The sequence below is a fragment of the Pavona decussata genome, unplaced genomic scaffold (genome assembly GCF_977016875.1).
Source record: "Pavona decussata unplaced genomic scaffold, jaPavDecu1.1 SCAFFOLD_156, whole genome shotgun sequence".
Classification (NCBI taxonomy): Eukaryota; Metazoa; Cnidaria; class Anthozoa; order Scleractinia; family Agariciidae; genus Pavona; species Pavona decussata.
In genome coordinates, this window is record NW_028145568.1 from 1,248,453 (window position 1) to 1,275,000 (window position 26,548).

Here is a 26,548-nt window from a genome sequence, read left to right on the forward strand (position 1 = left end):
GAAATTATTTACCTTATTTTGAAGTACATATCTTGACTAAAACCCAGAAACCAATCCAAATGGTCCAACTCGGTGTCGGTCACAGCCAAATGCATGCTCCACTGTTTTTCCCGCCATATAGCCAAGAAACCGGCTGCGGTTTTACGAATGTGAGAAGCAGATGGTGTAATTTTTCAGTTTTTTTTCCTGATTAAAAAGTCCATCCATGTAGCCGGTTGTTGGTTTGCTTCTTCCCTTGCATGGCCACGGAACTTGATTACAAGCATGAAAAAGCTCTTTTTCCAACATGAGAAAAAAAAAAAACAGTGAAAGCTGACATAGTTCAATATGGAGGTTGCGAAATTATAACAACTTTGCAGCGTCATGACTTTCCACAACTGTTTAGACTTTCTCCAACGACAAATAACTGAACTTTAGACATTTTTTGGGTACTATTTGAACCATATCATACTGGCAAAAGTGACACGGAAAGCATCTGAAAAAAAATTAACTAAAGATAAAAAAGTCCTTACGTGTCTGAGTACATGTCCGTAGAGTGTAAGCGTTTTGCATTCATTCAACCAGTAGCAACGCACGCAGCGCCGCCGTTTTGGCGCCTTTTTGACTTTACTGTGAGAGTCATGTGATCAATATGCCGCTTATTCCAACTTTTCCAGCCTTCTTTCAATTGTTACCTTTTCGTTGTGAGAGTCTAATTCCTTAAATGTGGGCACTGAGGAGATATTCCCTGGCAGAATTTTAAAATTTGGACGCCATTTTGAACGTGTAGAAAAAATTCAATTTCTCCACGCACAATCCTGGCCATTTACATGCGTGCGCCCAGGCGGATATGGCGCAATTTGTTCCATAAAAAGATTTTTTGGTACAACACATGGAGACAAGCCCACAAGTCAAAATGGCATCTCGTTACGGTCTCCATCCCTGATTATGGCTCCTGGTCAAACGAAATCTGCCAGTCGCTATTTTTCCTTTGCCTCTTCCCATGACACCCCGCGCGCCTCAATCCATCATCATATCTAATCTTCCTACCCCACAAAACACGTAAATAGTGACTGGATACGAGTATGGATGTGTCTTGAGAAAAATTTCGTCGGTTTTTTTTTTTTCACCATTAAATTGAGTTTACGACCCCGGACTTTCTGAAAACTGAAAGAACTTATAACTTTGCTCAGATTTAACGAAAAATCTCCATTCTTGCACTAAATGATCGTCAAATTATTCTCTACAGATTGAATAAGAATATCGTAATGCGCCGTGAACAAAACATTTTCGCGTTTTTTTCCACTAATTGAATTTAAAACTCATTCACTGAACATGCCCGCAAGTTTTAAACAACTGAACCAACCAAGTGAAACTGCACCATCGCTATGACTCGTTCATTGCGCACGTGCGCATTCACGAGTTAAGAGGAGAAGGAAACCACGACCGAAGAAAGAAAAAGAACGGGGCTTTTACCTTTGATAGAAAAACAAGAAGGATTACCCAAGAGTTCTCATCTCTCCAATAAGGGAATCCCTAGTTTCTTTGGTGGATGCCTGAGTCGAGTTTACTTCGCTCTCCCTTCCCCACTTTGCGCTACAGTTCGAATAACGAACAACTGCAAAACGATGCATTTTGCGCGAAATTCGTTAATCAGGGATGTAGTTACCTGTATGCGGTAGGTACGTGCACACCCCCCCCCCCCCCCAAATATCTAAGATTAAGACAAAAAATAAATAAAAAAGCCACAACTCCGGATGACTCGAACGAGAAGTCGTTTTCATTGGATTCGCCTCACTCAAACATTATAATTTAGCCCCCCCTGATCCCCCGATTTCTCGAATGCTTGATAACTAGAACCTCCCGCAAATTTGATCTAATTCTTCGCTTACTTGGGTGCAACTGACTCTCGAAGACTCGGACCTATGAAGGGTTAGAAATCAGTCAGATGTTGATGTCATTTAATTTTGATGCGGAGTCTCTAACTGACGCGACAAGGAATACTGGCGGAGTTCAGAAAATCTACAGTAGAATATATTGGAGATGAAATGAACAAGGAGAGCGCTGGGATTTTGGATGAACCTCCAAAACCCACAAAATCAAAATTGTGAACAGCGCCGCGTAGTTTGGTTGTTCAACACATTTTTCACATGTTAAAGATGTTCACGAACAACTCAGTCGCCTTTCAGCCTCTGCTATTTGAAAAAAGTGTAAATTCGGAAAATGAAAATAAGCCTGCGGAAACGAAGTGAGAATTACCGAAGGATGCAGAGGTAAATATAAAACGGCAGGTCTATTCCGGGGGTGAGGGGTGAGGGGTAAGGGGTGGGGGTGGGGGGTGAGTTTAACAGACGTGGATCTAGACTCTCATATATGTTGACATTTGCAACCATGTTACTCTCCAAAGTCTCACGACGTTACGGCCGTACCACGTAACTCAATTTACATACATCGTGTATGTCAATACTTTGACATTTGCAACCATGTTACTCTGCCAAAGTCCCACGAAGTTACGGCTAAATCTTCAGATGATAGGCCACCCTCTTATTTTTTCAAGTAAATAACTAGAGACCCATGCCTTAATTTTCTTGAGGGGGATACAAGTCAAGATGTAATCCATGCAGGCTATTTTCACGGTATCATATAGGTGCGAGCGAAAACTGAAAAAAAATTACAGAAAAATAGAAATGTCATCGTAATTGCATGCAGCAAAGGACGGAAATTTCCCCCTGTGCATCCTCGTTCAGTATAGTTCCGCTTATAAGCACCAACATGACTACAGTGAATGCCACCACTAACATGAGATTCGTTGGCTTGTGTACATTATTAAATGAATATTTTCGCGACACGTGAATTTCGAGATTTTGAAGTGTACATCGCAGCACTTGACTTTGGCCAATTTTCTAAAGGCTTGCACGGCAAGTCACTTAATTTAATTTTCGTGACTGAATTTTCCCGTTTTCACGAAATATGCAAAATTAGAAAGTGTCGCAAAAAATTTATGTGCTAAGTTTGTTTTTCGAAATGAATTGATAATTTTATCGTCAGCTGTAATTGTTTGTGCCACTGCAGTCCCAGTACACGTTACTTCAGCTTTATTTACGCACGTCCGTTAAAACTTTTAAGGACCAATCTTATCAGCGGCCAACCTCAAGCTTTACTCAGTTGGACGATTCGACCATTGAAATGCCTTAATCGGCAACGGCAAATACACTAGAGCTTATTGTCGTGAGAGTTATCTCTCGAATATAAGTGATACCAGCATATTTTAGTTACTAAAAACATGTTTGTTGTTTATTTTTATGTTCCGTTTTCTATTAATGGAACTCTGATTACAAGGAAGGGAAAAACGGAAATCTGAAATTGAAAGAAATTATAAACTGAAGGCAGTGAACTTTTTTCTTTCTTTTTTCTCTGATCCTAGAGAGAATTAGAAATGAAGATTCGAAATGTAACATGCTCAAATCCCAAATACAAACGAGAAAAGGGAAAAACATTTTTTCTCTGCCCACCGAAAAATAAAAGGGGGGTGGGGGGTGAAGGAAGGAAACTGCTCGCTAGTTAACAAGTAACGATTCAACAAAACCAGTCAGATTCCGGTTTTTCACAAGCCACTTTGGCAAATTCATAAAAGTTAATCCAGATTATTTACAGTTACAGTTGTGTTGCAGTTTTAAGATTCCGAATTAATGTGAGAGTAGAGGGTTCATATCTCAAGAGCAGAACGTTTGTTTGTGTAATGACAATAACGACATTTGTAATTGTATCATGACAATAGCGGCATTTAGTAGTATTGACGCTTACACTTAGTATCATCGACAAACCAGCCTAACAACCGGTTTTTCGAAGGCCATATGGTAAATGATTAACCAGGGAAAGTTAATCTAGTTTATTTGTATATATAAAGTTACAGTTTTGTTACACTTTGAAGAATCAAAACCAATATGACGTCAGTTGTATCATTTAGTCGATCCAAGATCCAAGATCGTACGAGTCTCAAACAAAAAAGCAATACAATAAACGATAGCCACAGTTTGGATTACTTTTATGTGTTTGTCAAACTCAATAATGTTAAGGTGGATTGCAGATCCCCACAGCTCGCGCCATGAACAAATTAAACGTACCCTCACCACCGAACTCGTGATTTCGTGTGAGATTGCAGGATGTTCGTTTATCACGTATATGAGAGTCTAGATCCACGTCTGTTAAACTCACCCCCCACCCCCACCCCCACCCCTCACCCCTCACTCCTCACCCCTCACCCCTCACCCTCACCCCCCACCCCTCACCCCTCACCCCCCACCCCTCACCCCCCAAGGATCGTTAAAAGCTACTGCGGGCCGTTAAAACCTAGACCATTTGAACTTATTTGGAAGTATATTGCTTCTTCTCACTGTTCTAATACGATTTTAATAGCCGTATTTCTCTGTAATCAGCAAAAACAGGTTATCGTTACTCTAGTAATTCAATTAAGTAAGCAAACTGCACCAAAATATGTTTCAGAAATTTCACAAAATTCTTAAAAGTGGCACCTAACCTAGACTTAAAAACATGTTTTAGTTAAAGATGAAGTGGTATTCTATCAATTTATGCATTAAAACTTGTGGCACAACGCAGTTCAGGATTAAAGTTTTCGATTCAAATTTGCATATTGATGATGAATTTCATTGCGTGACACAGGCTGCTTTGACAGAAAAATTTCTCGTCCAGTTATTCAAATATTTGCCACGTCTTCTATTTTCCAACCAAAAACTTTATCTCTCTAGTTCTTCCTTCTTCAATGATACCTGTTGTTCCAAAATTCCACAGGTGTACGTAAGATGCAGTTTTAAGCTTGATAAATCCCAACATTTGTGTTAAAGTGCAGTGTTCTTTAAATTGTCAAGATGCAGATTTCAAATTTCTTTTCAGAAGCAAACCTCTTTTATTTTAAAATGTGGTCCAGTGTGAAGCAGCTGCATTACCCAGTATTTGATACGACTTTATCTCCATCGCATTTTAAAAATGAACGTTAGATGTTAAAAAAGTAAATCTCCTACAGCGTTATTAAATATGCGCGAACAGTTCAGAAACTTTTGGACAAGGACTACAAGAACTGGAATGCGGACCGCGAATAAATAGTTTTGCTTTATTTAATTATCACTTAACAGGAGCACACATCTTTATCTTATTTAAAGAACTCTCCTAATGAAATTTCAATAAGATGGTTTCGTCCTGTCTTCTGATAACTAAGGATTTGGAAAAACATTTCAGAATAAAAAGTCGCGATATTAAAACATGACGTTTCGGCGACGACATGTCACCATTATCAAATGTAAATTATAATAAGATTGGTAACGTTATATAAAGAAAGGAAGGTGTGAAATTACATTAGAATAAAACGAGATGGAGTAAAACGAAAGAATGTGCAAAATTAAATGAACAGTTTTGCTGGTATGGAGTCTTTTTGAGTGTTAAGAGTCGGTCTCTTTTTCCTTATTAGAAGCATCTCGTAAATAAGGCACTCGAATTTCCCGCGGCATTTCTTTAGGATCGTAAACTGCTCGTAAAGATTGTTCGGTCTTTGATCGTGTTGGTCCTTAAGATGTGTTTTACAACCAGTGTTTACAAGTAGGAAAATCTCGGAAGACCTGAAAGTCACGGAAACAAAGCCCTCATTAGTAAATCAACAAGGCGTTGTGTATGAGTTTAAATGCAATTCGTGTGATGCGAATTATATAGGCTACACAAGCCGTCACCTCCACCAGCACAAGTATTCCGTCATCGGCAAACATCTTGCCAGTATCCATCGCATAGTGGACCAAGAAAAAAACATTGTAACAAAAGGCATGTAATTGGTTTGGAGACTGCGAAGAACATACAGTCGGTTTTCAAAGTCACCGTGGGAAAAGGATCACGTAAGAATTAAAAATACCACGTGACGAGGCGGCCATGGTGGGGGTCAAAACAATAGAATATTTCCTCGAAGAATTTACATGAAAATAGATTTTAGTTCCCAGAGGAGAGAAATGCTTTTGTTCTTGACCACCAACATAGCCGCCGTGACGTCACGTGCAAACCAGCAATACCGTAAAATTCCGAAAATAAGCCCCGGGGCTTATATTTTTCAAAGACCGTTTTTGAGGGGCTTATTTTTGGAGGGGCTTATATACAGAGGAAGATTTGGGTGTAAAAATCGATAGGGCTAGCCATAGAAGTACATTTACCGTTTTTGCTTTCTTTTACTTTGTATTTAAGGGCAATTTTCCAAGCACAAGCCCCGGGGGGCTTATAGTTGGCGGGGCTTAATTATACACGGAGGGGCTTATTTTCGGAATTTTACGGTAATTTAATTACTTAATTCTTTATCAAGATGAGTGTTTTTCTTCCTTGAGAAGACAAAGGGAAAAGGAAAAATTTTTTGATGATAATGATAATGATGACGACGATGATGATGACGAAGTACTGTAATTGTTACTGTTGTCATAAAAAAGACCATGATGAACTCAGTAGTTCACTCAATCTTTTCTATTCAGCAATATGTGGGAAGTGTAGAAGCAAACATAAGGAAGTGATGGACAAAAGTAGGAAATGGCTTAAGTTAGATCCTGATAAGGAAGAAGAATGCGATCCGCATCACAGTGCGTTAAACGATCGTTGTTGGCGGCTATCTGCCTCTCCTTGTAGACGCCTCCATTCTCCATGTTGATGATGTAAAAAATTGACCTCTGAACAAACCCCTTAAAGGTCTTGGGATATGTAAACACTTTTTTGAAAGATCCGCATTTGGCCCGTTCAGGACCAAAGGTACACACCGGGTTTACTAAATTACGCGCTGCGGCATATATCATTCCGATTTTGCGACTCAACTGCTGCGCTTATTTGCGGAATGCGATTATTTTGGGGGCGGCGTTTACTTAAAAATCCTCATAGATTTATAAAAAAAATGGTTAGTTTTGGCGGAAAAAATTGGGCTTGCTAACTTTTGCCGTTCCGAACTAGAAAACAGTGCTAGGCACAAAAATAAGTTTCCCACACACTGTTTTAGGAAGAGTGTCATGTTCGGGTTGTGTTTTCTTGCTTTCACGGGGGGCGGGGGGTGGGGTGGGGTGGGGTGGGGTTTTAAATAGAGGCAGCACTTCATCTAGGGTGATGCAATATTGCGTCCATAACATATGTCGGTTTACTTAAGATTTCATTTTCCAAAAGTGCGAAAATGTTTTGTTTCCAACTCTTGGCGAACTTTTGTGCAGTGTTAACAAAACAAATTTTAAAGACGCCTTTTATTTTATCAGGCTTTCGCGCCTGAGACCTCACAAACAGACAGGCTTGCTGGCGCTAACTGGACGCCTGGATGTTGGAGTGGGGTTGGTAGTGGTAAATACAGACGAAATTCCTGAAGTATCCGATGACGTCGTTGCTGATTTTAACAAGGGAATGGCGAAAATAGCTAGACTTTCAAAAAGGGAAGACCTCACGCCACTAACATTCCAACTGTCCACAACATGGGAGCGTGGGGCGGATCTAGGGGTGGTTCGGTCGAACCCCCTAAACTTAACGTAAAAACATATAAAAAACGCGTGGTTAAAAAGGAGTGAACCAACTCAGCTAATAAATATATCTTTTGAAAATGATATTTCTTTGTGTCGTTGTACGCAAAAACAGCAATAAAAACAAGACAAATTTGTGCCTAGTTGAAAATGGCCTCTAGTACGTCCGCTTGAGCTATAAAATTACTGCTTATTAACGCTTACACGTCCCGCCAAAACTGACAGTTTATGCCAAATCTGCCAATCATTCCAATTCCGGCATTACGTAGAGCCAAGCCGTTCTTCGGAAATCAGAGTAGTGGATCGTTCTCTCAGTGAGTCAAAGATTGCGCCGGGAGTATTTTAAAGAGAAAAATTTTCTTAAATGTCCCTCAACGTCAACTCACGACTTAATATGTCGAAGAGGACAAAGCACTGAGAAAGAAAAGAAAATCTCCATTCAGTATATTTGAGTTTTTTTCCCTTCATGATCAAGATTAACGTCTCATTAAGCAGAGATAAGCTATAAAGGGTTTAAGACCAATCTTTTTGCGAACTGCACGAGTCGTACAGGCCCGTCAACACTTTTAAACTCTCACCATGACGACAGAAAGATTGTCTGGCTTGGCGCTCTAGACTGCAAGCAGTCCCTTTCTGGTTAGTCAAGATGGTGTGCTCATAGCGCAACGAAACTGGAGCGAGGAAAAATAAAGGAGAAGAGACTTTCCCCTTTTTTCCGCCTCTCCCCAAGCCCCCTTCCACTTGTTCGCTCTAGTTTTTTTTCGCACTCGGCTATTTCGCGCGACCTCTCGACTATCCAGAAAGGGACTGCTTGCAGTCAGTATTGGCGCTCATGAATATTCAGCACAAGAAACCCGTGGATTATGATGCTGTTGTCCAGAAATTTGCAGAACAGCAACCCCAGAGAATGTTGCTGGCTGATCCCATTTTTGAGGAATCATGAATTTTTAATTTGAATGAATTTAAAGTGTTTATCCGTCTCGGTTATTGTCAGTGTTAAGAAAATCCATCCTTTAAACTACTGTAGTTAGCACAAAAATGGGTTGACTTCAGAGCAATTAAACCGCTTTAAATTGCCCATGAAGACGCTGGAAATCGCATTTCAGAGGAACTAAAATTAAAAATTTTCCAGGGGAGCATGCCCCCGGAACCCCCTAGGGGCTACCGCCTTCGGCGGGCGTTTATCCGAACCCCCCTTCGTTAAATCCTGGATCCGCCCCAGGGAGCAATACCGGATGAAAGAAAAACTTGCATAGAGAAAGCAACGAAAGCATGTAAAGTAATCTGCAGTGTTATAGCTCCGAAAGACAGCGAAAAACTTTGTCAAGCGATACACCAGCCTACCGCGAACGATCTTGATGAACCAACAGAGGATCTTATTGCCTTGATGTCCGCATATCGAGATGCCATGACAAAAAATGTTAAGATTCAAATGCTCAGCATCTATGCTTGTCGGTATACCATGAAGCTGTTACAGAAATTCCACGAGCCTTATGAAAAGATAAGTTTGAGACAAATAAAAAGGGCGAGATCGCATGCAAGAAAACGAGGGCCGGGGTCAAATGTCCCAAAAGTATTCAGCCATCGAGTACGTCTGGACACAAACAAAGTCGACCACTTTATAGATTTTGTAAACCGTCCTTATTTCTACCAAGACGTCGCCTTTGGAACGCGAACACTGACCTTAGATGGTGGAGGCAAAATAACAATGCCCAACGTAATCCGGACCGTGACTAGATCGAACATGATTATGCAGTACCTTCAACATTGCGAAGAAGAATCATTTGAACCGGCTAGCCACTCAACCCTTTGTCGCATTCTTGAAGTGAGAGAGGCTTCACAGCAGAAGTCTCTCAGTGGTCTGGACAACATTGCAGCAGAAGGGGTCGCATCTTTTTAGCGGCTGTTGAGTATTCTAGAAGAGCTGAATCAGGCTGGTGCCGACAAAAGAAGAGTTACGGAACTGGCAAAGAAATTGAACGATGGAAAAAGATACCTGAAGACGGAGTTTAAAGTGAACTGATCAGCAGAGGAGAGTGAGTGCGCAGACCACTGCAGAAAATTTGCGTTAAGCGATCCAGTTGATCCATGCTTCAACCATCAGTGCTCACACTCACACAATATGGTGTGTGAACAATGCGAACAGTTGAAGGCAACGTTAGACGAGATGGTAGAAAGTATAAAGAAACACTCCAGCCATCTTTACAGCCAAGAACAAAAGCATGATTTGAAAGATCTAAGAATTGCATTTTTCTTTGGAAATCTCATGCCTTACGCTCTGTCGACCAAGAATCTGCTAAACAAGAAGCCCTCCAAAGTCTTGACAGTCAGTCAGTCCTTGTTGTTATTGACTGGGCGATGAAATTTCTTCAAAATAAATTTTCCAAATGTTAAGCACGCATTTCTACGTTCTGACGAGGCTGGCTGCTACCATTGCAATCACCTAATAGCAGCAGTCAAAGATATTGGAGATCGAGTGCCCAAATTCTCGTCTAAGTATCGGATGGGCTCTTAACAAAGGTAGAACTGGCGGAGTTCGTTTTTCCGAGAACGTGAGACGGTACCTTACAAAAAGGTTTGCAATGGGAGAAAGAACGGGCAAAAAAGCCAATCCAGAAGAGATCGAACGTCAAATGCGCAACGCCAGAAATGAACGGAATGAAAGATTGTTTCAAAGAGAGGAGTGGCTCACCAAGACTCAAATAATGGGGTTTTTTTCACGCCTCGCTTCACGGCAGAGAACTCAATGTCAGGAAGCTACATCAAAGGAACAGACATTTGATATTACAGCAGATGAGAATGATGACATTGACGTCCTCATTGGAGACTCTGATCGCAACAATTTGCTTGACGACATTCAAAGCAGAATTGGACTAGAGCATTCGATAGTATATGACACATATGATCTTTGCGTCTATCACAAGGAAGGAAAGCTACAGGCCTTCAATGTTGCAATGCTCAAGACTATTCTTCAGCACTTTGAAGTACCTTTCCGAGCAAAAGATAGAAAGGCAGACCTTATTAGGTTGTTAACGGAGGTTATCCAAGAATGCAACTGCTGAATAGAGTCTACTGTCCCTTTTATCAGACAAAAGGGACAATATTTCTTCTTGTAACTGAATCAATTAAGCTTTTATTGTGCAAGTCTTAGTTAATTTTTTTTCCAAAAATTCTTTGGCATGTTGAGTTTTTTCGTATTTGTTATGTGACTTTTACCCGATGACACGAAACGGAGACGCTTAATTCGATAAAATATGTAAATAATCTAACTGTTTTCTTATAAACCCGCCAATTGAACACTGTCGAGCTCGCTTAACTCACTCTCCATCAAGGAATAACCAAAGTTCGAGAAATCAAAATTCCAACTAGAATTCAAGGCTCGATCTTCAACTGTCCAGTCTGTCTCGGAATTCCCAGAAGAGAAAGCACATAGAATAACAAACCAAATACAGACTGAAATATGACCATTATGACTGATGCTAGAATTTTCATATATCGAACTTAAGCTACTGACAACGTGTAGCACGGCCTATCATATTTGCGATTAGTGGTTGGATGATTCATCACGCCTTAATAATGTACTATATGACCTACTATTACTAAAGTTGCTTAAGTTAAGGTATCTAGACATTGACTGTACACATTTCACCGTTTTCAAGCAAAAATAGCAATCAGGTTAGTCGTGATGGGAATTCATAAACATGTGATTAAAATGTGGACTAGACGTGAATAGACACCCTATTCCTGTTTTCGATTCCTCGGCTTTTGGAGTCCAATCCTCATTTTCACTACTTATCTTTAAGGACTACCGTGTACTCTCGTCCCATACAGCGTAAAGGTCAATTCGTGAAGGACTTGCCCGCTGTAAAATGTAAATACTTAATTTTACCTGTGTTCCCTAAAAACGCAACTGTTGTATGTCGAATAAAGCACGTTTGGAAGGGCGAGACTAACAAAGTCTGAATCGCGTTGTGCCACAAGGTTTTATTGCATAAATTGATAAAATACCTCTTTATCTTTAACTAAAACATGTTTTTAAGTTTAGGTTAGGTACCACTTTTAAGAATTTTGTGAAATTTCTGAGGCATATTTTGGTGCAGTTTGCTTACTTAATTGAATTACTAGAATGTTTTTGCTGATTACAGAGAAATACGGCTAAATCGTATTGGAACAGTGAGAAGACGCAATATACTTCCAAATGAGTACAAATGGTCTAGGTTTTAACGGCCTGCGGTAGCTTTTAACGATCGTTAAAAACCTGAATAACAGCGTCTAAAATTTGCATATTTTAGCCGGTAACGGTCGTTCAGAGATGACATGCTGATAATGGCAGTAAAATAAACTATTTCCTCATTCTAACTGCATTTTCGTTATAAGGATGGATAGCGGTATTGATGATATAAATATGAGGCAAAAGTGTTTTCAAGTCTAAAATCGAGTGGAACGCTTTTAGGGACATTAACTCCTAATTGTCTTAATTTTTGTGAACGAACGTACCGGTACTATGTAATTTTGTGTAATGAAGTCATTGTATCGGTAAAAGACCGACCACTGAATCAAAGTTAATAACAGCAGTTACCTAAAGATAGTCGTTCTCACGTGTAAGAAGCCATATTTCGCTTTCTTCGAATTTCCCAAAAGATAAGCCATGTCGATTGACACTGACTTTACATTGGAATTGGTGTGTTAGGTTGTTCAGCCTCATGACTACCAATTTTTTTTAACAACTTATCCCAAATGTTGAAAAAAATCAAAGCAATTCGTCCAATTCTATTCCCCTTCAGACCCTATCTTCAAGGAACTTCATGTACTAACATTCGATGACATCCATTCATTAGAATTAGGTAAATTTTAGTACACTTGTAAAAATTATCTTCTACCCAGTGAAATTAAAAATGCATGTCTTCTTAATAATCAAACTCATTCCTACAACACAACAAATGCTCATGCTTTTAACTTGCCCTTTCGTAGAACCAGCGCCAGACAATTTTCGGTATGCTATCAGTCACCTAGCTAATGTACTTTAATTCTAAAGATAAAGATGTTTGTAATTCAACATCTCTTTCCTCCTTTAAATCTTGCAGCTTTTACTTCTGGTAGAAGAGCACAGAACGCGTCATCAGAATGGAATGAACCAAAAGCAAAATTATTCATAATTAAGGCACTGCAGAGCAAATTTATGCATGAAAATATTAAGTTTTAAGTGTGGAAGTGTGGAAGTATGGAAGGGAATACTTAAGTTGCCAACTGTGGAAGTGTGGAAATGTGGAAATATGTAAATATGTCTTGAATACTTAAGTTACCAACTGTGGAAGTGTGGAAATGTGGAAACATGTAAATATGTCTTGAATACTTAATTTACCATCTGTGGAAGTGAGGAAATGTGGAAATGTGGGAATATGTCTTGAATACTTAAGTTACCAACTGTGGAAGTGTGGAGATGTGGAAATGTGGAAATATGTAAATATGTCTTGAATACTTAAGTTACCAACTGTGAAAGTGTGGAAATGCGAAAATGTGGAAATGTGGAAATACAGCTGAGCCTCTCCACAACGGCCACCTTGGGGACAGAAGAAAGTGGCCGTTGTGGAGAGGTGGCCGTTATGGGGAGGTAGGGGTGTAACATGACACCTTTTTTTTCGGGAAGTACAACATGTTTATTGTGCCAAGTTCATGCTTACTATAGTCTATAACGGCAATCCAATCTTAAATAATATGTATAGATAAAATACACTATAAAACGTAAATAATGTTTTGAATCAAAATGTTAACAAGACGAAACGAGCAAGGTTCGCAACATTCGCTATATTGTTGTAGACAGTTTATGCTTACTGCAGCATTTAAATGGAACACAATCAAAATAAGTATATCGTTAAAATGGAAACAGAGACGTAATGTTCCGAAGATAAATATCGATTACTGCATCAGTTTATAAAAAATTGTTTTTTACAAAAAAGAACTGTACTGGCCGTTGTCGAGAGGTTATTTTGGCAGTTGGGGACGCACTTTAGTGGCCGTTGCCGTTGTAGAGAGGTTTAAACAAGAGCTAATGTATGGACTGTCCGCTGGGACAAAAAAATGTGGCCGTAGTGGAGAGGTGGCCGTTAGTGGAGGTCCGACTGTATGTCTTGAATACTTAAGTTACCAACTGTGGAAGTGTGGAAATGTGGAAATGTGGAAATATGTAAATATGTCTTGAATACTTAAGTTACCAACTGTGGAAGTGTGGAAATGTGGAAATATGTCTTGAATACTCAAGTTACCAACTGTGGAAGTGTGGAAATGTGGAAATGTGGAAATATGTAAATATGTCTTGAATACTTAAGTTACCAACTGTGGAAGTGTGGAAATGTGGAAATGTCGAAATGTGGAAATATGTCTTGAATACTTAAGTTACCAACTGTGGAAGTGTGGAAATGTGGAAATGTGGAAATATGTCTTGAATGCTTAAGTTACCAACTGTGGAAGTGTGGAAATGTGGAAATATGTCTTGAATACTGAAGTTACCAACTGTGGAAGTGTGGAAATGTGGAATGTGGAAATACGCCTTGAATACTTAAGTTCGTGGAAATTTATGTGGAAATGTGGAAGTATGTCTTACCCCCACCAGCAACCCACCCTACCCCTGCAGATAATTCTGGAAGTGTGGAAAGCTGGATATATGGAAACTTAAGTATTCAAGACATATTTCCACATCTCCACACTTCCACAGTTGGTAACTTAAGTATTCAAGAGATATTTACATATTTCCACATTTCCACACTTCCACAGTATCTAACTTCAGTATTCAAGATATATTTCCACATTTCCACATTTCCACACTTCCACACTTCCACAGTTGCTAACTTAAGTATTCAAGACATATTTCCACATTTCCACATTTCCTCACTTCCACAGTTGGTAACTTAAGTATTCAAAACATATTTCCACATTTCCACACTTCCACAGTTGGTAACTTAAGTATTCAAGACATATTTACTTATTTCCACATTTCCACATTTCCACACTTCCACAGTTGGTAGCTTAAGTATTCAAGACATATTTCCACATTTCCACATTTCCACACTTCCACAGTTGGTAACTTAAGTATTCAAGACATATTTCCACATTTCCACACTTCCACACTTGGAACTTAATATTTTCATGCATAAATTTGCTCTGCAGTGCCTTAATTATTTTGCTCTTGGTTCATTCTATTCTGATGACGCGTTCCGTGCTCTTCTACCCGAAGTAAAAGCTAATCTTGCCTTTAACAATATATCTACAGCAACAACTAAATCGGTTATCATAATTTTTAACCTTGCATGGTATTTTCTCTCAAGTTGATCGTTTTCCGTTTATTCGTTTTATGATTGTCTCAACCGTAATTGCATCAGCCGTCTCACAGTTATATGTACAGTGTAACAACACCGTAATAATCATGCATGCCTGTTGTCTTATTCTATAAGCCCTATGATTCCTCCTAACGCTTCCTCGCCACTTTCTCTGAAATATATTTTCTTCTGCTCTTATTTTTTTTTGAACGTGTGTGGTGAAATAAATGAAAAAAATAATCTTTATTTATCCATCAATTAGAGTTACCGTATACCTTTAGAGGAGTCTCGCGTCCAAGCGATGGAGCGCGTCCGGTTTAAACTGTAGATACCTAAACCCCTATATCAAATTAAAGCTTATAGAGCTGGCTAAAAAAACTATATCAAGAATTTTGAAATAAAATAAATTGCAGAATTTTTCACGAGCTCTAAATGTGACCGTCCTAATCACCTTTTGAAAGCTACTAGTCAAAGGGAATTTTGTTTTTCGCTAACTTAATTTGCTCCTCAGTTTCCAGACTCAAAGCGCCAAAAAACGTGTCTGCGTTTTGCCATATTCAATTGCAGTGAAAAGTTACAGAACATTTTCGAAATAGAATTAAAAAAAATTGTGGAGTGATTGTACAAAAATCGCTCTCGGAGAAAATATATTTCGAACGAAAAAATGCGCAGACACTTTTGTGTTGTTTATAAGTTAAACTAGCTACTGTTCAAATTTGAAGGCAAACGAACAAATTTCCTTTTGAGTTTTAGAGCTCTTTAAAGTGTCCCCTTCACGTGAAAAAATTGATTCGAGAAAACAGCACTAAAATTTCGACAATTCACTTTATTTCAAAATTCTTGGTATAGTGGGATAGCCAGCTCTAAAAGCTTTAATTTGATATAGGGGTTTATGTATCTACAGTTTAAACTGTTTAAACTGGACGCCCTACATCGTTTGGACGCAAAACACCTCTAAAGGTATACGGTAATCTTAATTCGTTGAAGTTTGCCTAATTCTGTGTGTGTCGCTCTTTGCAATCCACAATCCCCTGTTTGCATTCTGTTCCGAAAAAATTAGCTGGAGACCATTTCGTGGTCAGCATAAAAAAAAGGAAGGAAGAAAGAAAAAAGGATGGGATCATTGCTTGGCCTGTACAGTATTAACGTCATACTACACTAAGACCGTATGACACTAACTGTACAACCTTACGGCTATGCACGTTTTATCTAAGTTATGACTAAAGAACACCACAACTGTAAAACACTATGTCATAAACATTCTATGGCCATACGGCACGATGTGATAGGATGTACGTATATGCTTCTACACCTTCATCTTCTGATAATGTGTAGCAACTTCTAATTAAAGTGAGAGAAAATGTAATTTGCATCATGTTGTAAACATGGAACAAAGCACAAAATCTGAATCCCATTGTTATGGCTTAATGAACATCTGTTACAGACTTGTATACAAACGAGAGATAATGGGTCGATTTTCCAGGAAAGTTGGGAGGGGGATTCATTTGGGTGAGTTGATGGATGGGGTGGCACAAAAGAAATATATCCACATATTAGGTCACCAGAGGTTGGCATCTCTTATGTAACTGAATAAGAACTATGATCTTGTGTTGGTGTGTAACTGCTTAAAAAACTCCTAACAATGGGTGATGATTTGTATCTTAAGTTGGAACATCTTGTTAGAGTGTGTAACTCCTTTTAATATCTACACGCAATGACTCTTTGCAACTGCTTGGAATGACTCCTATCAGAACAATGTTACTATAATTATTAAATGCAACATCTCTGGACTGTAGGTAACATTACATTTTACAAGAAACAAGAGCACGGGCAATTGGCTAAACCTTACAAACATTATGTTTTTTAAATTCTTATTTACAGTTTAAATTATGTCCAGCTTCGGAACCACTTTTTGTGTCATGTATTCCAAGAAGGAAACCTATGGGCGTGTTTAACAAACAAAATGGAAAAATGGCGAAATGACTTTTCTATTAAAACGATCACATGTACGATTTGTTGGGGGTGTTTAAACCACTAGACGAAATGACAAAACGGCAAAATAAATATTTTTTATGGCCCAGCGGGTTTATACACTCGTGCCCACGCAAGGATTTCCCTGCCGAAACCTTGCCAAAGAATTCGATGTTAGTGGCAACATTTCTTAAGGCAACGACGATTCTGTAGAGATTCTTTCTGATACTACAGCGATAACAAGTGTTGATGATTATTACGATGGGGCACAGAATCATCCTGCTTTCAAGAGAGCAGCGGTTGGTATGTCATCCTTGGAACTGGCTCAGATAATTATAGGAAGAAATTTCAACCCAAAATACCCCAGTAAAGTAAGGCCAGCTGTCGTTAAGCACAATACTGTCTTCATGGCGGATTTAAAACAGGTCGAACTAAAAGATTTAGGAACTGATGACAATGGCGCTTGAGAAATTAGTTGTCCCAAACAACGCTTCCATGTTTTAGGAGAAAATGGTCGTGTCTAATTGCTTTGTCATACAAAGGAGAACGGAGTAATTACATTAACACGAGAGTATGGCCATCACAAAGCAGCGAAAAAAATAAAGGGGTGTCCTATGTCCTATGTGTGAGTTATTTAATCATCGGCTCTAAACCTCGAAGGAGTTACTTTGCTCTTTGTTCTTGTCCTAGTATGGAATTTTTAATTTATACTTTGTTTTATGGTACATGATCTCCTTTGCCGGTAAGGATCTTGGTCCATATGTAGAAATATGACAGGGTTTAAAATAAAATCAGCACACTAGGCTGATTTTTGAACATTTTGTTGGTTCAGACCATTTTATGACCGGCTGTCAGTAGAAATAAAATGAGCACCTTACTGCCAAAATTGCTATTTGACCCAGTAATGAACGCATTTGTTACAGGCAATTTTGCCTTCCACTTTGACAAATCGTACATGTTACCGTGTAATAGAAAAGTAATTTCGCTATTTCGTGTTTTAAACACGCCCTAAGCTAGTTACTTCTTTTGTGCCTTACTTCTTTATGAGCTTTTGTTAGAAAATCTGTTCCAGTTGATTACACTTTGTTTTCAGTTTGATCAAACTCACACATGCGTCCCTTCTGCGAATGGATTACAAACGTGCTTAATTCAACTCCTACAGCTGTGTCGGGATCACGACCTTCCAGCTTCTATGTACTTGAGACAATGATGTTACTGACTATATACCATATTTCACAGCCAAGAATGAGAAGACCTGTTTTCTGACATTCTACTTCTTTCCTTCCCTTAGAGATGTTTCGTTGAATTCGTTCAGCTTTGCCAACATAAAGCTGAAATCCATCACCAGGTTTTGTCACCGTTTTGTTTAGTCGTGCGATTGATACTTGTTAACTTTTTTGTTTGTATTGATGATTACAGTCGAACCTGTATTAAGTGGTCACTTAGCCATTTTAATAACGGTTGTACAGAATACACGTCAAACACAATGAAACGCCATTTTCACATTTTGTAAGATAATGTACAGTTAATACACAAAAGCGCTCACAAAATCACCTACTCGGTTAACAAACAACAACGGTAAAAAAAGGTACGGCAAAGAAAACAGTAACGCAAAGATCATACAGTTAGCATAGTAAGTTGTTAGAAATTTAGTTACCCCGGCAGGCTATTCGCTACCATGTTGGGTAGTTTCTTTTTACAAAGTGACGTTGAAAACAGGGGAAGACTTAGTTAGAGGTGACCGCTTAATAGAGGGCGAAATTACAGTAACGATCGACGAACTCCGTTGCAACTATGACCTAGTCGATCCCTGGCGAGAACAACATCCACATGATACACAGTTTACGTGGAGAAATAGCTCCGGGAAAATCAAATGTAGACTGGATTTCTGGCTCATCTCGAAGCATTTATTATGCCGCGTTTCGAAAACCGACATTTCCGCCTATCATGATTCAGATCACTCCCCTGTCACCATCTCGATCAAGCCTGAAGACAAACAAGAAGAAAGAGGCCCAGGCTACTGGAAATTTAATAATTCACTCTTAGAAAATGAAGATTTCGTCCCAAAAATGAGCTTCATCATCAAACACGCCACCCAAAAACACAAGGATGTTGCTGATAAAAGGTTATTTTGGGAAATGTTGAAAATGGAGATCCGGATATTTGCAATTCGTTTTGCGAAAAAGAAAGCCAACGCTGAAAGAAGTACGGAATTGAACCTCCTCCAAAAGCTAGAGAAAATCAACTCACGTATCGACGAAACCCCAGAAAATACCTCCCTTGTAAACAAGGCTAGAAAACTCAAGATCGAATTAGATGAAATTGCCGTGCAAAAAACTAAAGGGTCTATTATCCGGAGTAGGGCTAGATGGTATGAATTAGGAGAAAAATGCAACAAATACTTTTTTAACTTAGAAAAAAGAAGTTATGTAAAGAAACATATAACAAAGCTGAAGACACCTGACGGTAGTACTGTAGAGGATCCAAAAACTATATTAACCGCCATGAAAAATTTTTACAATCAGCTTTACACCTCTCAAAACCAGCTTTCAGCTGAACGCTTTTCTACCTTTTTCGATTGTGAATCCTTACCAAAACTCGACAGCACAAAGCAAGACCTTTGCGAAGGTCTGATAACCGCAGAGGAATGCCTTGCCGCGTTGAAAAACGTTTCAACCTAACAAGACTCCTGGCACAGATGGGTTAACAGCAGAATTTTACCTTCGTTTCTGGCCCGATGTTTCTGGTCCTTTGATAGACTGCTTCAATCACAGTGCCTCACTAGGAGAACTTTCTATCTCTCAGAGTCAAGGAATCATCTCCCTGATCCCAAAAAAGAATAAAGATCCTCTTCTGTTAAAAAATTGGCGCCCTATTTCTCTTCTAAACACAGACTACAAATTAGCAACCAAATGTATTGCGAAACGTTTAGAGAAAGTACTTCCGTACTTGATAAACGGTGATCAAACTGGGTACATCAAAGGTAGATTTATTGGTGAAAATATTCGCTTAATTTCGGATATAATTGAACAATATGAAAACAAGGACGGAATGATACTTTTCCTTGACTTTGAAAAGGCCTTTGATTCTTTAGAATGGGACTTTCTCTTTAAAGTGCTTAACACTATGAATTTCGGTCCAAGTTTCCTCAACTGGATCAAAACGTTTTACACCAACATTTCTAGCTGTGTTGTAAATAATGGCTACTCGTCGGAATTTTTTTCTCTCCAAAGGGGTGTTAGACAGGGTTGTCCTCTTTCAGGTTTACTCTTTGTTCTAGCTGTGGAGCCACTCGCCCACCAAATAAGAATCGATGAATCAATCAAAGGACTTGAAAACGGAAATAAGATCACTAAACTCAGTATGTACGCTGACGACACCACCGCTTTCATTCGCAACGATTCATCCGCGGTGTCCCTACTAACTCTTCTCGATCAGTTCGGTGACCTTTCCGGCTTGAAAATCAATAAGTCTAAAACCGAGAGTCTTTGGCTTGGTCCTTTGAAAAGCCGATTAGGCAAAGAAGAACCTTTTGGCATTTCATGGCCGAAGCAATACGTCATTGCGCTTGGAATCGCTTTTCCTTATCATGTTCAGGTTGGGAATAAAATCAATTTCGACGAGAGGCTTGCCAAACTCAAAAAAATTCTAAATACTTGGTCAAGTAGACATTTAACGATCTTAGGCAGAATTGCCATCGTCAAAAACTTAGCTCTCGCCAAACTTGTTTATAGTTGTTCCGTATTAAATGTTCCCAAAGCATTTGTAGAAGAAGTCAACAGCAACATCTGCTCTTTTATTTGGAAATTTAAGCCAGATAAAGTCAAAAGAAAAACTCTGACTGGCCCAATAAGCCACGGCGGTCTTAATATGCTCAATTTTGCTGACGTTGTTAAATCGCTCAACACTTCGTGGGTTAATCGTTACTGTCTAGCAAATGACCGCCATTGGTGTGCCCTCCTTGATTCGCTTTTAGGTAAGGTCGGTGGAACTCTCTTATTTCAATGTAACTACGATCTTAAATTACTCGACCTCAAAAATCTCTCTGTTTTTTATAAAGACGTTTTAGCTGTATGGCAAGAGCTCAATTCCAAAGATCCACGTAACGCAAATGAATACAAACAAGAAATCATTTGGAACAATCGGTTTATAAAGATAAACGGAAAATCGTTTTATTATAGATCATGGGCTAATAAAGGCATTTTGAAAATAAGCGACCTAAACATCCATGGCCAGTTCCTTTCGTTCGAAAACTTCAAATGCAAATATAGCGTTCGCTCTACTTTTCTCGATTATGCTGGTGTTCTTGCGGCAATCCCTAAAATTTGGAAAAGCGAAATCGTAGGTAATCTCACTAACGGCGATAACGAACCAGTTCCATCCCTTGACATCTCCTCTACAAAAAAAGCCCGTGTGATGCTTGCAGAAAGATCCTTTTCTCCCCCCATCGTTGAAATCAATCTTAGAAAACAAGGGGGTTGAATGTAAAGGCAGTATACGAGCTTCCTTTTAAAGTCACAGTCGAAAACAAACTGAGGAGCTTCCAATTCAAACTAATTCATAACATCATACCCACTAATCACTCTCTTTACAAAATGAATATAAAGGCTTCTCCAGAATGTGAACGCTGCCTCTTTCCGAACGAAACGCTTATTCACATGCTTTGCGAATGCCCCGACGTTAAAATCTTTTGGAAAAACATAATGATGTGGTGGAATGCTAAGCACTCTGACAACGTTAGTCCTAGGAATACTGAAATCCTGTACGGTTACAAACCTGAAACGACCACCTTCTACGCGTTAAACCATTATCTTCTTATTGCTAAATATCATGTTTTTCTTGCAAGAAACCAGTCTGAGACTCCAAATTTAAAGGTCTTTCTTGCCTTACTAGACAGCAAGATCAAATGTGAAAGACAAATAGCCATTAGAAATTCCAATTACGAAAAATATAGAGCTAAGTGGACCACTCTCAGCAACTACGATGCGTGAAGCACCTTAAGTATGAAAGTTGAGTAGGGGGAATCTTTTATTATCTCTTGTATGTGTGGGTGGGGTGCGTGTGCGTGTATGTGTGTGTGTGTTGTGTTAGCATCGTATGCAGGATGACGTAGCACGTGTATTTATTTCGTAATTAGTTAAAAAGAATACAAGCAATGTAAGTACAATTTCTGTAAGTAGGTCAAGCAATGTAATGTAATGTAGTAATAGTAGTGTAACTCAAATAGTCATGTAACGTAGTATTGTTTGTACGCGTCGTTGCTATGAATAAAAAAAAAAAAAAAAAAAGTAATGAAGGGAAGCAATTTTCAGGACTTTGACTTCAAGTCTTCCATTATTAATGCTAGCTTTCTGTATGTCAATTGATTATTAAGGAACTCGCAATCCCTTATGATTACTGATAACGGCAATTCAGGTGCCACCGAACTTTCTGTAGTCTAGTTTTCATTATCTTATACATTGCCATCAAGTCTTTATCACTGTCTTACTTAATACACTTCATATCTTAAAAGAGTGATTTTTGGAAATTTATGGAGATGTTCCAACAGGTGAGCTGTAGCCCTGATTTTGAGGGTTTTAACAGTGTGTAATGTTGACGAGGTGATGCTCATTTGTAGTGTTTTAAGTTCATAGTGTGGTGTGGTCCAAGGGTCATACGGTTCTGGGTTCATACAGTCGTAGAGTTGTATGGTCGTACAGTCATCATACGATTTGTTAAGTTTGTTAACACAATCACCGAAGGCAGAAAGCGTAATACATGTCAGTCAGTAACAAACTTTAATGTTCTTGCAGCACGGCTTTACATTGACTAAATTCGTGATCGACCACATAATGTTGTTGTTTTTTTTTATCTCGGTCCCGGGATGTTTGTAAAAATCACTTTAGAATCACAGTTTAATGAGTATCAATCACGATTGTAATGTTGAACGGCCGCAGAGTTTTATGGTCATGGTTCTGCACAGGCGTACTGTCGTGAAGACATGTAGCGTTGCATTATTATACATTGTCATAATGTGGTTCAGACGTATTGTCGTTCCTTTGAAGCTCTAGACCGTCAGCTCATAGTGTGATATGGTTGTAGAGTTTTAAGGTCATAATACTGTACAGTCTCATCTTTAAGTGGTACAAAGGTTCACTTCGCTTGACTTAGAGTAGGACACTGAGTCTTAAAGTAACGTCGATTTGAAATGTACAGCATAGCATTTTGGGGGGCAGTAAATGCAAACTAGAGAAAACAAAGGGGAACAAACAACTCAAGTTCATTTTATATAATTAACAAGTTTCTGTTTGTAACTGTTGTGATGATTTTGGCTAAAAAAAAAACTCCTAATGCCATTTATATGTTATTATTACATAGTTCCTGAAGAAATAGAATTACAGGGGATAGAGGGACAGCGTGCCTATTTGCGGGCCCTTCGGGATGGATCTGTAAATGTCTACCGTGGTCGAATTTTACTAATTGGTCAAGATCGGGCTGGGAAAACAAGTCTCAAGAAGTCTCTCACAGGTCGACCATTTAATCCCAAAGAACAGAGCACAGAAGGAATTCACGTTGATCCTTCAACGTTTGAGATTGATGTTGACCAAGTAAAGAACTGGCAATCTGTTTGCGAAAATGAACAAGGATTATTGGGGTGCTCAAGAGATATCGCAAAGATAGTGACTACAGGACTTTCTTACTATGACATGGAAGACTGGGAGTATTCTGAAAATGAGGATGACGACGAGAAGGATGAAAGTGAAGACTGGGATCAAGAGAATGACAGTCAGTATTCCGAACATGATTACATGAAATTTACAAGAGAAGATACAGATACCAAGGATGAAAATGAGGATGAGGATAAGAAGGATGAGAGTGAAGAGGATCAAGAGATTGACAATGAGGATGTCGATGACAATGATACTTACAATGTTGAAGTCGAGGAAGAAGAAAAAGCAGAAGATTCTCTTGTGAGTCAGGTTTGTCAATTCACAACGTTGGGATGAAAACGTAAGGAAGATTAAGTAGACCTTGATTTTTGCATTAAATTAAGCTTGTGAAAACACCACGTAAAAGAAATAGGTGTGATTTATATTACATTGCCAACAACAGGAATTTACAGATGTTTTGAACGTTAAGGAGCGAATGAAAGCTTCCAGGAAGAAGGAGCAAAACTGGGAGGGGTGGGGGGTTGGGGGGCGAGGCACAGACATTTTGCCCAAAAGTTGTTCGCCTATGAACGAGAAACAGTAGAGCATTTTGATTGGTCACAGGCCATGACATAATCCTGAATTGGCCTCTGATATGTAAAGTTAAAACACATGACGGCAGTTGAAACATAGAAGTCTTTAAGTATGTATTAAATCCTCCAAGTCAGTCAAAAGACCGCGAGGAAAAGCGGCTAATGAGGTTTAGAAATTGTGTAGAGTTCCTGAAACCTTTTTAACCATGACAATTTGTCCTTCAAGGTTGGTTGGTGTTAAGCCAATGGTGACAAGCATGTTAATTCTTCAGTGCGTACCACTTTCTCTGGCAGCAAAAAACTTACACGCTTCAGTTATATTTATTTGCGATACAGGTCAGCCTTTGCTGAGCGCTTGTTGAAATGATTTACGCAAAGCTAATTACTCGGGCCGTAAGGTGGCACGAGTTAAGGTAGCATTATCAAATTCTTTTTTATGTTTGGGGTCGCGATGGGCCGAGAGATAAGTCTTCGTGCCACGAGTTATTGTTCTCGGTCTCGTTTTTTATACTCGGCTGGCACGAGTTAAGTTTTCGGTCGTGTTATCAAATTCTTTAAATTCTCGGTCGCGCTCTTTGTTTTCGGGACGTGAGGAGTGTTTACAATATGCGAGCCAGACGTGCGAGGCATGAGCAAAACATGCGAGGCATGCAAGGCATGCGAGGCATGAACAACCCCAACATAAACTGCTAACCGTTAAGCTAACCGGGGAGCCATTTAAGCTAACCTAAGTGCTATTTAGGCTAACTGGAGTGCTCTTTAGGCTAACCTTAGTGCCTCACACGTCTGCCTCGCATGCCTCGCTGGCTCGCAGATTGTGCATCCCCGCCGTGAGGCACCGAGTCTGAAGTTCACCAGATGACATGTCACATACAGGATGGCAGATGCAAGACACAAATGACTATAAATAAGAGTTATTCCTCTAGAATTTATTACCTTTAACAGAAACGGCATTCGCTTACCTAGAGAGGCATTTTCTATTTCCAAGGCGAAGACTTTTAAACTTTATGCGATGAACAGACGCAAGGAAGCTTAATCTGTTTATATGTCTATTTTTATAGTGTCGGTGATGCATCTTATAACTTTCCAAGTTTTTCAACCATTCATATTTCATCTTTTCATTACTAGCACTTTAAAAATTCGAAAGGTTTTTATCGTTTTTTATTTACTTAGCTTTTTTAGTTCCTCAAGGTTAGTTTTGTTTAACCGAAAATTTGGCAACTAAGTCAGTCTATGACCCCGCGGGCCAAGATAGATAGAGATGTGTCACGTTCACTACAGAAAAACAAACAGTGGCCAGTGGCCACGTTTGCGTCCACATTAAATACGATAACACAGGTAGCGCATACGGGTTAGTTGCAGTTACCTTAAAGTGGTCTGAGAGTGGGCTGGACCAAATAATCGCTAAACGGCGCAAGTATTCCTTCGACGCGTTCTCAAGAACAAACTTATGTTCCTGCTTATAGTTCTCTAGTACACCCAGGAACTTTTTTAAGTACTTTCTTCTCCAAGGCTCTTGATCGACTTCAGCCCGTCAATCTCCATATTCTCCGTTTGCTTTACACACCCTTTCTTCACATACACCACCGCACATTTTTTCTCATTCCAAATCAATCCAAAACAGTCCATTCCTCCCTTTACAGTTCTCATGACTCTTTCTAAGTTGTTCTCCGATGACGCATACATCTTCAAATCGTCATGTATGACAGGTGTGTAACCTTACAAGAGATTGGTTTTGATAGCTTGTAGCCGCTTGTGGCTCTCAACTTCCAAGCAATAGGGTTGAGGCACGGTGAACAAAGTTGGACAAAGGGAATCACCCTGTGGCAGTCCTTTCTTGAAATGGATGATCTCTGAACTCTCGCAACCTTGCTTCGTTTCCGTGACGATCCTTGTGTTCCAATTCCTGGAGAGCTTCCCTATTAAGGATCCAAACCATTCCGGAAATCTGTGAAGCTTGATCATCTCCACTAACCATCGATGATCCACCGAATCGTAAGCCTTAGAGACATCGATCCACGCCATGCTCAAATTTCTATGGCCTCTTTGTGCATCCTGACACACCATGTGGTCAATAAGTAGGTTGTCGACAGTGCCAGAACAGTCCTGTTTAGCCCCCCTTTGATGTCCTTGCATTAAGCCATATCTCATTAGGTGATGACTAGCATCCACAAGGAGGCACGACGTGTACCACTTATAAGGTGTTTAAGCACGTTATTGGTCGCTTATTATTATTATTATTATTATTATTATTATTATTATTATTATTATTATATTGGTATTTATTCAAGGAGACTGTAAATCAGTGAAGAATTCTTGAATAGATTCGTTTGGCCCTTAAACTCTATTATGAAACTCACATTTGTGAACAAAAACACTTGTGCTCCCACATACCTGGGTCTCAGTGGAAAACTTCAATGATGGCGTTGACACCATGGTTAGCCAACAGGTTAATTTTTTTTTTACGGTATCATCTCTAAGGACATTCGTAAAGAAGGCTTTTTAGGTTTCTTGTGAGAGTTCAGAGATTCCTG

At 39.2% G+C, this 26,548-nt stretch overlaps 2 protein-coding genes across 3 annotated transcripts in view; one reads left to right on the forward strand and one right to left on the reverse strand.

Annotated features, from left to right (window-relative positions):
* The window catches only part of LOC146465168 (uncharacterized), a 134,589-nt gene that overhangs the window by 66,932 nt on the left and 41,109 nt on the right, over positions 1 to 26,548 (reverse strand). The window lies entirely within an intron of this gene.
* The window catches only part of LOC146465169 (uncharacterized), a 57,303-nt gene that overhangs the window by 9,915 nt on the left and 20,840 nt on the right, over positions 1 to 26,548 (forward strand). The window contains exon 2 of the mRNA XM_085128797.1: positions 23,150 to 23,751. Coding sequence (XP_084984923.1) covers positions 23,150 to 23,751 — 602 coding nt within the window. The remainder of the gene's footprint in view (positions 1 to 23,149; positions 23,752 to 26,548) is intronic.